The sequence below is a fragment of the Emys orbicularis genome, chromosome 8 (assembly GCF_028017835.1).
Source record: "Emys orbicularis isolate rEmyOrb1 chromosome 8, rEmyOrb1.hap1, whole genome shotgun sequence".
NCBI classification, from domain to species: domain Eukaryota; kingdom Metazoa; phylum Chordata; order Testudines; family Emydidae; genus Emys; species Emys orbicularis.
The window spans coordinates 75,945,067-75,958,859 of record NC_088690.1 but is presented as its reverse complement, the minus strand read 5'-3'; the positions used below and the strand labels follow the sequence as shown (position 1 = coordinate 75,958,859).

The 13,793-nt window shown below is 48.8% G+C and overlaps 1 protein-coding gene across 1 annotated transcript; it reads left to right on the top strand.

Moving 5' to 3' along the window:
* The first annotated feature begins 1,329 nt into the window (after window positions 1-1,329).
* Window positions 1,330-4,237, top strand: LOC135882955 (protocadherin alpha-3-like). The gene is made up of 2 exons (XM_065409978.1): window positions 1,330-3,705; window positions 4,226-4,237. The coding sequence occupies exons 1-2, from the start codon at window positions 1,330-1,332 to the stop codon at window positions 4,235-4,237; spliced, it is 2,388 nt and encodes a 795-aa protein (XP_065266050.1).
* Window positions 4,238-13,793: the final 9,556 nt, after the last annotated feature.

Sequence of the window (13,793 nt, the reverse complement as noted above, 5' to 3'; positions counted from 1 at the left end):
TGGAGGGCTCAGGTAGGGAGTTGTAAGAGGATGCCCGCCATCAGGTGGATTCTGACTGGAGAAGATCCGAATTGCCATTCCACTATGTTTTTGTTGACTGGTTTTAAGTTCAGCCATCTTCTAATCTAGAGGGAAAGTTCTGGAGGGCATTTGAGTTGCTTTCTAGAGTCGAGGCAATGCTGGGGGAGCAGAGCTCTGGCTGTAGCGATCTGTCACAATATAGAGTCACTTGATGTCTACCCAATAATTTATATTTAGAAACACAGCTAGAGATTTTGCAAAATGTATAGTATTCATAAGTCTGCAATAAGAACACCGGGCATGAAGTAACGGTATGGGGATATTTATTCAGAAATACATCAACTTACAAAATAAAACAAGCACCCAGCTGGGCAAAAGGGAAAATTTCCCTTGTGTTTTCACATTCACTTCACTAACAATTACTGTCACAACACCTAACTTACATGTAGCTGTAGTTAGCAGGCCTATTATAGTTCATTGTGACTTGTTAGTTCCATTCTGTGGTACAGTCATTGCCTGTAAAGGGGCTCACCAATGCATTTTGTAAAATAAGGTGGAAAGTTTTCAAATGAAAGTATACTTTTTTAGAACCGAACAAGAATGATGTATTACTTTTTATTTTACTGAACACCTTTAAAGGCTTTCCATCTTTCACTTTCTGCATTCAGATAAGTATAAAAACCATATTATACATTTACAGTCAGCTGATACAGTGATTTCCTCTTTACAAAAGAGAAAACAAGTATTAGAGATCATAAATTTAATTACTAACTCGGCTAACACGAATATTGGGGGCGGATACCAGACTACAAGAATCTCAACTCGGGGATGGCAAAAAAATTAGACGTCATGTACTACAGCCCACAGTATCGGCACTGCTCCAGACTTTTAACGATTATTCCGTCTGAAATTAAGTTCCGATGATAGGACAACCTAAACAAAAAAATAGACTAGAGCCAATAATTAAGTACAGTTGATCAAAAGAGTCCTTATACCATAATGGGGGGGGGGGAGGGAGAGGGAGGAATGATGATTAAATTTAAGGAAAAGAAATAGCTAGCAGCGGACTTCATATTTACATCACAAGATGTCGCTGTAGACTGAAAATACGTTTTCATAGAAAGGGGAAAATACAGCTCCTCCCACCGTACTCATAATAACATCTGCAGCAAATCAGAGATTGGCCAGCATTGCCTGATACGGCTCGAATTAAACCTTTGCAGAGACGTGGCAGGATATATTAAAACATATTTATTTTCTGGCAAAAAACGGGATTTTATTTGTTAGCCTGCACTCTCCGCATTCGCTATGGCTCTTCTCCGGCGAGACTCCCTGGTAACCAGGCAGCTGCTGCGGTTGGTTCTGTTACACACGGCCTGGGAGGTGGGCAGCGGCCAGGTCCGTTATTCCGTGCCGGAGGAATCCAAACACGGCACCTTTGTGGGCCGCCTGGCCCAGGACCTGGGGCTGGAGGTGGCGGAGCTGGTGTCTCGGATGTTCCGGATGGTCTCCAAAGGTAGGAGAGACTATTTTGAGGTAAATGTGCAGAACGGCGTTTTGTTTGTTAATTCGCGAATAGACAGGGAAGAGCTGTGCGGCCAGAGCCCCCTGTGCGCCATTGACCTGGAGGTGATAGTGGACAAACCCCTGAGGATATTTCACGTGGAAGTGAAGATACAGGATATAAATGACAATGCTCCTGCTTTTTCCGTAAATGAGCAAAACCTGAGTATAGCAGAATCACTAACTCTTCCAGGTTCGCGTTTCCCACTAGAGGGCGCGTCTGACGCAGATATTGGTACAAACTCTCTGCTAACCTATAAACTCAGCCCAAGCGAATATTTCACCATAAAGGTGCAAACTAATGAAGAGCAAAGTAAATCTTTAGTCCTTGTTTTAAAGCAATCACTGGACAGAGAGGAAACCCCTGCGCATCATTTATTACTCTCAGCCACTGACGGTGGCAAACCGGAGCTCACCGGCACAGTTCAGCTGCTGATCACTGTGCTGGATGTGAATGACAACGCCCCTTCTTTTAATCAGTCTAGTTATAAGGTTCGATTGTTAGAAAATGCAGCTAATGGAACAATGGTAATGAAAGTGAACGCAACCGACTTAGATGAGGGAATTAATAAGGATATTTTATATACACTTCGCGGTGTTACTCAACCCAATGTAAGTGCCACATTTAGAATAGATTCAAATACTGGAGAAATCAGTGTAAATGGAGAACTGGATTTCGAAAACACTAAATTACACGAAGTTCGAGTAGAGGCCACTGACAAAGGTAATGTCCCATTATCCGGGCACTGCAATGTTTTCATAGAAGTGTTAGACGTTAACGATAACATCCCTGAGCTGGCCGTGACTTCCCTTTCTCTGCCGGTGCCGGAGGACGCTCCCCCGGGGACAGTGGTGGCTCTTATTAGCGTCTCTGACCGGGACTCGGGAGACAACGGCAAAGTCACCTGCTCCATCCCCCCGAACCTGCCCTTTCAGCTCGTCTCCACCTTTAAGAATTATCACTCGCTGGTGCTGGCGGAGGCCGTGGATCGGGAGCGAGTGTCTGAATATAAGATCCTGGTGACAGCCAGAGACGAAGGGGCCCCGTCTCTCTCGGCCAGCAGCAGCATTTTGGTGCCGATCGCGGATGTGAACGATAACGCCCCCGCTTTCCCTCAGCCCGTTTACACGGTGTTTGTGAAGGAAAACAACCCGCCCGGGGCCCATCTCTTCACCGTGTCGGCCTCGGACCCGGACCTGAGGGAAAACGCCTTTGTGAGCTACTCGGTGGTGGAGCGGAGTGTGGGAGAGCAGCCCCTGTCCAGCTACATCTCGGTGCACTCGGAGAGCGGGCACATCTATGCCCTGCAGCCCTTTGACTACGAGGAGCTGCAAGTGCTGCAGTTCCAGGTGAGCGCGAGGGACGCCGGGTTCCCGTCGTTGTGCGGGAACGTGACTGTGCAGCTCTTTGTCCTGGATGAAAATGACAACGCGCCCGCAGTGTCCCCGGCTGGCTCCGGCCGCGGCTCGCCAGGGCCCGAGCTGGTTCCGCTGTCGGCCGGCGCAGGGCACGTGGTGGGCAAGATCCGAGCGGTGGATGCGGATTCCGGCTACAACGCGTGGCTTCGCTACGAAGTGCAGGAGCCCAGGGCTGCGGGACCTTTCCGGGTGGGTGTGTACAGCGGGGAGATCAGCACCACGCGGGCCTTGGAGGAGGCGGACGGCCCCAGCCAGAGACTCGTGATCCTGGTGAAGGACCATGGGGATCCGGCGCTGTCAGCGACAGCCACTGTCAGCCTGTCCCTGGTGGAGAGTCCCCAGGCTGTGAAATGGGACTCGAGGCAAAGGGGCAGGAGCGAAGGGCCCTTGGTTGACATGAATGTGTCTTTAATGATCGCCATTTGCTCGGTGTCCGGGCTGTTTGTGCTGGTGATTGTCGTGTACGTTGGCCTGAGATGCCACCCGGGTCCGGAAGTGATGTGCGGGCCTGGGAAAGCCACCGTGGTGTGCTCGAGCGAAGTGGGGAGTTGGTCCTATTCCCAGCGCCAGAGCCGGAACTTGTGTGTAGGGCAAGGCACTGCCAAAAATGACCTCATGGTTTTCAGCCCCAACTTCCCTAACTGTGCAGAGAAAAGTGGGACAGTGAAGGAACAGGAGCTGGCACCAAATTCATCTGGCCAGGTGAGTTTCATGAATCTGTTCTATATTTATTACGTATTCAACTATTTTGAGATCTTAATGTGGGTTGACAGAATTGTTTTCCATGAAAATGTAATAGAAATAAATTAAACCCGATTGTATTGCTTTAGAAGAGATGTTTATAAAGTTTATGAGGACAGTTTCTATATTTTAAATGCGGCGGTAGTTTATTTTTGGGAATGAAATGGTAGTGATATGTATGCTGTATCAGAACAATTGCCCTTCAGTTTGGTATCTTGTGTCTGACGGTTACCAGTTAGGGATGCTTCTGAGGAAGGTTCAGGGATATCCAAAATGGAGAATTATGGGATAACCTGATTATACGTGAAACTCAGTGCTAACCCCTGGCATTTAGCAGTTGGCTTATGTCCAGAAACATTAGGTTTGATATCCCTTTTGTTGAATTTTATTATATCTAAAAGTTACTTTAAAATTATCTAGATGACATCTAATCCTTTTTTGTGTCCCAGTAAACTCTGGCTCTTGTAATGTGTCCTGGCAGAGAGTTCCATAGGTGGATAGATCATGGTGCAAAATATGCTTCCTTTTTTTAGTTTACAATTAGTTCCTCCTCAATTTTGTTGAATGCCCCCCTGTCAAGGCTGTATCCCTACTTTGAACTTTAGGGTACAAATGTAGGGGCCTGCATGAAAACTGCTAAGCTTATCTACCAGCTTAGCTCTGGTCCCGCTGCCACCATTCTCGATGGATTCCCTCCCTGGGAAGCCTTGAGAAACCTTTCACCAATTCCCTGGTGAATACAGATCCAAACTGCTTGGATCTTAAACAAGGAGAGATTGACCCTTCCCCCCTCCTTCCTTTCACCAACTCCTGGTGAATACAGATCCAAACCCCCTTTGGATCTTAAAACAAGGAGAAATTGACTCTTCCCCCCTCCTTCCTTTCACCAACTCCTGGTGAATACAGATCCAAACCCCCTTTGGATCTTAAAACAAGGAGAAATCAATCAGGTTTTTAAAAAGAAGGCTTTTAATTAAAGCAAAAGGTAAAAATCATCTCTGCAAAATCAGTATGGAAAATAACTTTACAGGGTAATCAAACTTAAAGAGCTCAGAGGAATCCCCTCTGTCTTAGGTTCAAAGTATAGCAAACAAGATAAGCACTTTAGTAAAAGGTACATTTACAAGTTGAGAAAACAAAGTAAATCTAAGACGCCTTGCCTGGCTTTTACTTACAATTTTGAAATAAGAGAGACTTGTTTAGAAAGATGGGGAGAATCTGGATTGATGTCTGGTCCCTCTCAGTCCCAAGAGCGAACAACCCCTTAAACAAAGGACACACACAAAAGCCTTTCCCCCCCCAAGATTTGAAAGTATCTTGTCCCCTTATTGGTCCTCTGGGTCAGGTGTCAGCCAGGTTACCCGAGCTTCTTAACCCTTTACAGGTAAAAGGATTTTAGAGTCTCTGACCAGGAGGGACTTTAGTACTGTACACAGTATGGCTGTCACCCTTCCCTTTATAGTTATGACACGCCCCCCAAATCACAGATAGTGTTGGACGTTCGGTTCCACACTGGCTGTGATTTCTTCCTGGAGTTCTAGGAGAAAACAGAGTTAACAAGACACATGTACCTTTAGACATACTACTGATTATATAAAAACTAACAATATGTTTCATTACAAGAACAATTGTTAACCAGTTAACTCTGGGAAACTTTCCCGGGAGAGTGCATCAGCCACTTTGTTAGAAGCTCCCGAAATGTGTTGTATTTCAAAATCAAAATCTTGGAGAGCTAAACTCCACCGAAGAAGTTTTTTGTTATTTCCCTTGGCGGTATGAAGCCACTGTAGCGCAGCATGGTCTGTTTGTAGTTGGAACCGCCGTCCCCAAACATATGGGCGTAGCTTTTCCAGCGCGTACACAATGGCGTAGCATTCCTTTTCGCTGATTGACCAGTGGCTTTCCCTCTCAGACAGTTTCTTGCTGAGAAACACGACAGGATGGAATTCTTGATCCGGTCCTTCCTGCATTAAAACTGCTCCCACGCCTCGCTCGGAAGCATCTGTGGTTACTAGGAACGGTTTGTCAAAGTCTGGGGCCCTTAGCACAGGGTCAGACATGAGTGTTGCCTTAAGCTGGTTAAAGGCCTTTTGACACTTATCAGTCCACTGAACTGCATTTGGCTGTTTCTTTCTGGTTAGGTCTGTCAGCGGGGCGGCGATTTGGCTGTAGTGTGGTACAAATCGCCTATAATATCCGGCCAAGCCTAAGAAGGATTGGACCTGTTTCTTTGACTTTGGAACCGGCCACTTTTGGATAGCATCCACTTTGGCCTGTAGGGGATTTATAGTTCCTTGACCCACCTGGTGCCCCAGGTACGTCACTCTGTTTTGGCCTATTTGACACTTTTTAGCCTTAACAGTTAGTCCTGCCTGCCGGATGCGCTCGAAGACTTTTTTCAGGTGCTCCAGGTGTTCTGTCCATGAATCAGAAAAAATGGCCACATCATCGAGGTAGGCAACTGCAGATTCTCCCAATCCTGCTAGGAGACCATCTACAAGTCTTTGGAAGGTGGCGGGTGCATTTCGCAACCCGAAAGGGAGTACATTGAATTCATACACCCCTGCCTGGGTGACGAAGGCTGACCTTTCCTTAGCGGGTTCATCTAGTGGTACTTGCCAGTACCCTTTGGTTAAGTCTAAAGTAGAGATGAATTGGGCATGTCCCAATTTTTCCAATAGCTCATCTGTGCGTGGCATTGGATAGTTGTCAGGACGAGTTACAGCATTTAGCTTACGGTAGTCCACGCAAAAGCATATTTCCCCATCTGGTTTGGGAACTAGAACCACTGGAGATGCCCATGCACTGGTAGAGGGGCGGATTATACCCATCTGTAGCATGTCCTGGATCTCCCTTTGTATAGCCGCTTGGGCATGAGGTGACTCCCGGTAGGGTGGGGTTCTAATTGGGTGAGCATTACCTGTGTCAATGGAGTGGTATGCCCGTTCGGTCCGTCCTGGAGTGGCTGAGAAAATCGGTGCAAAGCTTGTGCACAGCTCCTTTATCTGCTGTCGCTGCAGACGTCCCAGGGTCGTGGAGAGGTTCACCTCTTCCACGCCACCATTCCTTTTTCCTTCATAGTAGACACCTGCAGGCCACTCCGCGTCATCAGTTTCCTGGGCTGTAAACTGGCAAACGTTTAATTCTCTAGAATAAAAGGGCTTAAGAGAATTAACATGGTATACCTTAGGCTTTATGTTGGAGGTGGGGGAGGCTATGAGATAGTTAACAGCTCCTAGGCGCTCCTGGACCGTGAATGGTCCTTCCCACGACACTTCCATTTTATTGGCCTGGAGCGCCTTTAAGACCATGACTTGGTCTCCTACTTTGAAGGACCGTTCTCTGGAATGTTTATCATACCAGGCCTTTTGCTCTTCCTGAGCATCCTTTAGGTTTTCTTTAGCAAGGGCTAAAGAGTGTCGGAGGGTGTTTTGTAGGTTGCTTACAAAGTCTAGAATGTTAGTTCCTGGAGAAGGCGTAAACCCCTCCCATTGCTGCTTCACCAACTGTAATGGCCCCTTAACCTCGCGGCCATACACAAGTTCAAATGGTGAAAACCCTAAACTGGGATGTGGTACAGCCCTGTAGGCAAAAAGCAACTGCTGCAACACTAGGTCCCAATCATTGGAGTGTTCATTTACGAATTTACGTATCATGGCCCCCAAAGTTCCATTAAACCTCTCCACCAGACCATTGGTTTGATGGTGATGAGGGGTGGCAACCAAGTGATTCACCCCATGAGCTTTCCACAGGTTTTTCATGTTCCCTGCCAGGAAATTAGTTCCCGAATCTGTAAGTATGTCGGAGGGCCACCCTACCCTGGCAAAAATGTCTGCTAATGCCTGGCACACACTTTTAGTCTTGGTGTTGCTTAAGGGTACAGCTTCTGGCCATCGGGTAGCAAAATCCATGAAAGTCAGTACGTACTGCTTTCCTCTGGGTGTCTTCTTTGGGAAAGGACCCAGAATATCCACAGCTACTCGCTGAAATGGGACCTCAATTATGGGTAGTGGCTGGAGAGGGGCTTTAACCTGGTCTTGGGGCTTTCCCACTCGTTGGCACACCTCACAAGACCGGACATAATTAGCAACGTCCTTGCCCATTCCCTCCCAGTGGAAGGACTTCCCCAACCGGTCTTTGGTTCTGTTCACCCCAGAATGGCCACTGGGATGATCATGGGCTAAGCTCAAGAGCTTTACCCGATACTTAGTGGGAACTACCAACTGTCTTTGAGGATGCCAGTCTTCCTGGTGCCCACCAGAAAGAGTCTCCTTGTATAAAAGTCCTTTTTCTACAACAAACCGGGATCGGTTAGAAGAGCTGAGAGGCGGTGGGGTGCTCCGCGCCGCCTCCCAAGCTTTTTGAAGGCTGTCATCTGCTTCCTGCTCGGCCTGGAACTGTTCCCTTGATGCTGGAGACATCAGTTCCTCCTTGGACTGTGGACTGGGGCTTGGTCCCTCTGGAAGCGATGCAGGTGCTGGGGCTGTTTCCATTGACTGTGAACCGCTGTCCGCTGGTGCACTATGTGGTATTTCAGGCTCTGGCTGAGCCTCTTGGGTAGGGTTATCTGCTGCTTCCACCAGTTCAGACTCGCTGGTGCCCTCTGGCATTGGAGTTGTAGACGGGCTTGCAAGCGCTGGACTCAGTGTTGGCAATGGTTCTGGTGCTGGGTGCGTTGCCAGTTCCGGTTCTGGGACTGGCTTTGGCTGGGTCTCTGGGATTGGATCCACTACGGCTGTTGCAGTCGTTGGCAGGGGATCCGGTTCCACCACCTGTGGTTGGGTCTCCGGTAACACAGACGGGGTCCTGGTGGACGGCTCAGGAACAGGGATGGGGGTGGAAGCTTGCTTAGCCTGGCTGCGGGTGACTATTCCCACCCTCTTGGCTAGCTTCACATGGTTGGCCAAGTCTTCCCCCAGCAGCATGGGGATGGGATAATTGTCATAGACTGCAAAAGTCCACATTCCTGCCCAGCCCTTGTACTGGACATGCAACTGGGCTGTAGGCAAGGTTACAGACTGTGACACGAAGGGTTGAATTGTCACTGTAGCCTCCGGGTTGATGAGTTTGGGGTCCACTAGGGATTGGTGAATAGTTGACACTTGTGCCCCAGTGTCCCTCCAAGCGATAACCTTCTTTCCGCCCACTCTCAAGGTTTCCCTTCGCTCCGAGGGTATGAGAGAGGCATCTGGGTCTGGGGTTCTTTGGTGTGATTGGGGTGTAATGAACTGTAATCGGTTGGGGTTCTTGGGGCAGTGAGCCTTTATGTGCCCCAGTTCATTACATTTAAAACATCGCCCTGCTAAGGTATCACCGGGGCGATGTTGGTTGATGGAGACTGGTGTGGTGGGGTGAGAAGGTGTCTGGGGTTTCCCTTGGGATGTGGGTGGGGCCTTGGGTTGTCCCCGGTGATAAGGTTTTGTTTCGGTTTGCCCCTTCTGATATTCGCTCCAACTGCTACTAGCTTTTTTCTTTTCTGTCACCTCCACCCATTTGGCTCCAATCTCCCCCGCCTCGGTTACAGTTTTGGGCTTCCCATCTAGGATGTACCTTTCTATTTCCTCAGGAACACCCTCTAAAAACTGCTCCATTTGCAATAGGAAGGGCAACTCTTCCGTAGATTTAACATTTGCTCCTGATATCCAGGCATCCCAATTTTTCCCAATGTGGTAGGCATGTCGGGTAAATGACACATCAGGTTTCCACCTTAGGGCTCTGAACCGCCGACGGGCATGCTCAGGTGTTAGCCCCATTCTGATTCTGGCCTTGTTTTTAAAAAGTTCATAACTGTTCATGTGTTCCTTAGGCATTTCAGCCGCCACCTCTGCTAAGGGTCCACTGAGCTGCGGCCTCAGCTCTACCATGTACTGGGTTGGAGGGATGTCGTATCCAAGGCAGGCCCTTTCAAAATTTTCTAAGAAGGCCTCAGTATCATCGCCTGCCTTGTAGGTGGGGAATTTCCTGGGATGGGAAGTGGTACCTGGAGAGGAGTTGTTAGGATGGTCTGATGCACCCTGCCTAGTCCTTGCTGCTTCCAGTTCCATCTCTTTTTCTTTCAGCTCCATCTCTCTTTTATGGGCCTCCTGTTTGGCTTTTTCTTCTCTTTCTCTCAGCTCCATCTCTCTTTTATGGGCCTCCTGTTTGGCTTTTTCCAGCTCCATTTCTCTCTTGTGGGCCTCCTCTTTGGCTTTCTCTTCTCTGTCTCTCAGCTCCATCTCTCTCTTGTGGGCCCCCTCTTTGGCTTTCTCTTCTCTGTCTCTCAGCTCTATCTCTTTTTCTTTCAGCTCCATAGCTCTCTTGTGGGCCTCCTCTTTAGCTTTTTCTTCTTTGGTAGTCATTTTCCTGGTTTTCTTGTGCTGGGTCACACCCCTCTGCAGTTGACTGAAACTGGGATGTACTTAGCTCAGGCTCCTGCTGAGTGCTGCTGAGTTAACAGAGACTTTCTAACAAGCTACTCCCGAGGATGTAAAAAGAAAAAAAAAAAACAATTCACCTTGTAAATTACCTTTACTAGATCAAAGTTTGCTCACTTATTGAACCGTTCTCTTAACAAAGGACCTTGTTAAAAAAAACTTAACACCTCTGCCTTCAGGCAAGGAGAGATAAGATATGCATCTACCTTCAGCTCTGCTTTCCAAGCAGCTAGAAGGAAAAAAAAATCTCTTACTGGCTTTTGGGTTTAAAACGATCCCACCGCTGTGCCACCATGTCAAGGCTGTATCCCTACTTTGAACTTTAGGGTACAAATGTAGGGGCCTGCATGAAAACTGCTAAGCTTATCTACCAGCTTAGCTCTGGTCCCGCTGCCACCATTCTCGATGGATTCCCTCCCTGGGAAGCCTTGAGAAACCTTTCACCAATTCCCTGGTGAATACAGATCCAAACTGCTTGGATCTTAAACAAGGAGAGATTGACCCTTCCCCCCTCCTTCCTTTCACCAACTCCTGGTGAATACAGATCCAAACCCCCTTTGGATCTTAAAACAAGGAGAAATTGACTCTTCCCCCCTCCTTCCTTTCACCAACTCCTGGTGAATACAGATCCAAACCCCCTTTGGATCTTAAAACAAGGAGAAATCAATCAGGTTTTTAAAAAGAAGGCTTTTAATTAAAGCAAAAGGTAAAAATCATCTCTGCAAAATCAGTATGGAAAATAACTTTACAGGGTAATCAAACTTAAAGAGCTCAGAGGAATCCCCTCTGTCTTAGGTTCAAAGTATAGCAAACAAGATAAGCACTTTAGTAAAAGGTACATTTACAAGTTGAGAAAACAAAGTAAATCTAAGACGCCTTGCCTGGCTTTTACTTACAATTTTGAAATAAGAGAGACTTGTTTAGAAAGATGGGGAGAATCTGGATTGATGTCTGGTCCCTCTCAGTCCCAAGAGCGAACAACCCCTTAAACAAAGGACACACACAAAAGCCTTTCCCCCCCCAAGATTTGAAAGTATCTTGTCCCCTTATTGGTCCTCTGGGTCAGGTGTCAGCCAGGTTACCCGAGCTTCTTAACCCTTTACAGGTAAAAGGATTTTAGAGTCTCTGACCAGGAGGGACTTTAGTACTGTACACAGTATGGCTGTCACCCTTCCCTTTATAGTTATGACACCCCCTAATTCTTATATGAGGAGAAATGGGAAACCAGAGTATTTCACTGACCTTCCTCTGTATCATTCATTATGTTATATGCTTTTATCATGTCCCCTCTCACTCATCTTCTCTCTAAACAGCTCGATCATATAAAACTGAATTGCCTGAGGCTTAAAGTAACACCATGATCTACTCCCCCACATGCTCCAGTGAATGCCAGTACCATTGCTCCAGGGGCAGGACTGGAGCAGGAGGAAATCCTAGCAAACTATATTAGGATTAACAGCGAGGAGTACTTGTGGCACCTTAGAGACTAACACATTTATTTGGGCGTAAGCTTTTGTGGGCTATAACCCACTTCATCAGATGCATGGAGTGAAAAATACAGTAGGCAGGTATAAGTATACAGCACATGAAAAGATGGCAGTTGCCTTACCAAGTGGGGGGTCAGTGCTAACGAGGCCAATTCAATCAGGGTATATGTGGCCCATTCCCAACAGTTGACAAGAAGGGGCAAATATCAACAGAGGGAAAATTATTTTTTGTAGTGCTAAGGAGGCCAATTCAATCAGGGTGGATGTGGCCCATTTCCAACAGTTGACCAGAAGGTGTGAATATCAACAGAGGGAAAATTACCATCCTAGCCACTATGGATGTAGAACAGACATGGGAAACTATGGCCTGTGGGCCCGATCTAGTCCACGGGACCATCCTTCCCGGCCCCTGAGCTCCCGGCCGGGGAGCCTAGTCCCCGGCCTCTCCCCCACTGTCCCCCCTCTCCCACAGCCATGCCACCGCACGGGCCGCACTCTGGCCCACCGCTCCCGCTGGGCAGCGTGGGGACCGCAGCTGGCTCTGGCCGGGTGTCGTGGCTGAGAGCTCCTGCTGCTGGTAAGGAGGCGGGGAGTGGGGGGGTTGGTTAATGGAGCGGAGGGTCCTGGAGGGCAGTCAGGGAGGAGGGGGTGGTTGGATGGGGCAGAGGTTCGGGGGGGGGGGCAGTCAGGGGATGGGGAACAGGGAGGGTTGGGAGTGGGAGTCCTGTCTGGGGGTGTGATGTGGATAGGGGTCGGGAGGGCAGTCAGGGGACAGGGAGCAGGGGGGTTGGATAGGGGGCAGGGGTCCCAGGAGGGGGCAGTCAGGGGACAAGGAGCAGGGGGGGTTGGATGGGTTGGGAGCTCTGAGGGGGGCAGTCAGGGGGTGGGAAGTGGGAGGGGGCAGATAGGGGGTGGGGACCAGGATGTTTGGGGAGGCACAGCCTTCCCTACATGGCCCTTTATACAGTTTCGCAACCCCGATGTGGCCCTTGGGCCAAAAAGTTTGCCCACCCCGATGTAGAATCTCTCTACAGCAACATTCCACACAAAGATGGACTACAAACCATGAGGAACAGTATCCCCGATAATGTCATGGCAGACCTGGTGGCTGAGCTTTGTGACTTTGTCCTCACCCACAACTATTTCAGATTTGGGGATGATTTATACCTTCAAGTCAGTGGCACTGCTATGGGTACCCGCATGGCTCCACAGCATGCCAACATTTTTATGGCTGACTTAGAACAGCGCTTCCTCAGCTCTTGTCCCCTAGCCAGGAGCAGCGCCAGGGTTTTTGCCACCCTAGGCGGCAGCGCTCCTCCTCTGAGCATTCGGCGGTGGGGGTCCTTCCGCTCTGCATCTTCGGGGCACTTCGGCAGCGGGTCCCGGAGCGAGTGAAGGACCCACTGCCGAATTTCCACCGAAGACCCGGAGCAGAAGGACCCCCCGCCACCGAATTTCCACCGAGGGCGGCAAAATGCTGCCCCCCAAATCCTGCTGCCCTAGGCGACCGCCTAGGGTCACCTAGTGGAAGAACCGGCCCTGCCCCTAGTGCCCCTACTCTACTTGTGCTACATTGATGACATCTTCATCATCTGGACCCATGGGAAGGAGGCCCTTGAGGAATTCCACCAGGATTTCAACAATTTCCACCCCACCATCAACCTCAGCCTGGACCAGTCCACACAAGAGATCCACTTCCTGGACACTACAGTGCAAATAAGCGATGGTCACATAAACACCATGCTATACCGGAAACCTAATGACCGCTATACTTACCTACATGCCTCCAGCTTTCATCCAGACCACATCACACGATCCATTGTCTACAGCCAAGCCCTAAGATACAACCACATTTGCTCCAATCCCTCAGACAGAGACAAACAGCTACTAGATTTCTATCAAGCGTTCTTAAAACTACAATACCCACCTGGGGAAGTGAAGAAACAGATTGACAGAGCCCGAAGAGTACCCAGAAGTCACCTACTACAGGACAGGCCCAACAAAGAAAGTAATAAAACACCACTAGCCATCAGCCCCAACTAAAACCTCTCCAGTGCATCATCAAGGATCTACAACCTGTCCTGAAGGACGATCCCTCACTCTCACAGACCTTGGGAGACAGGCCAGTCCTCACTTACAGACAGCCCCC

What these genes read in the sequence shown, in the direction of transcription:
- LOC135882955 (XM_065409978.1), top strand. Translation starts at nt 1,330, where the DNA reads ATGGCTCTTCTCCGGCGAGACTCCCTGGTAACCAGGCAGCTGCTGCGG.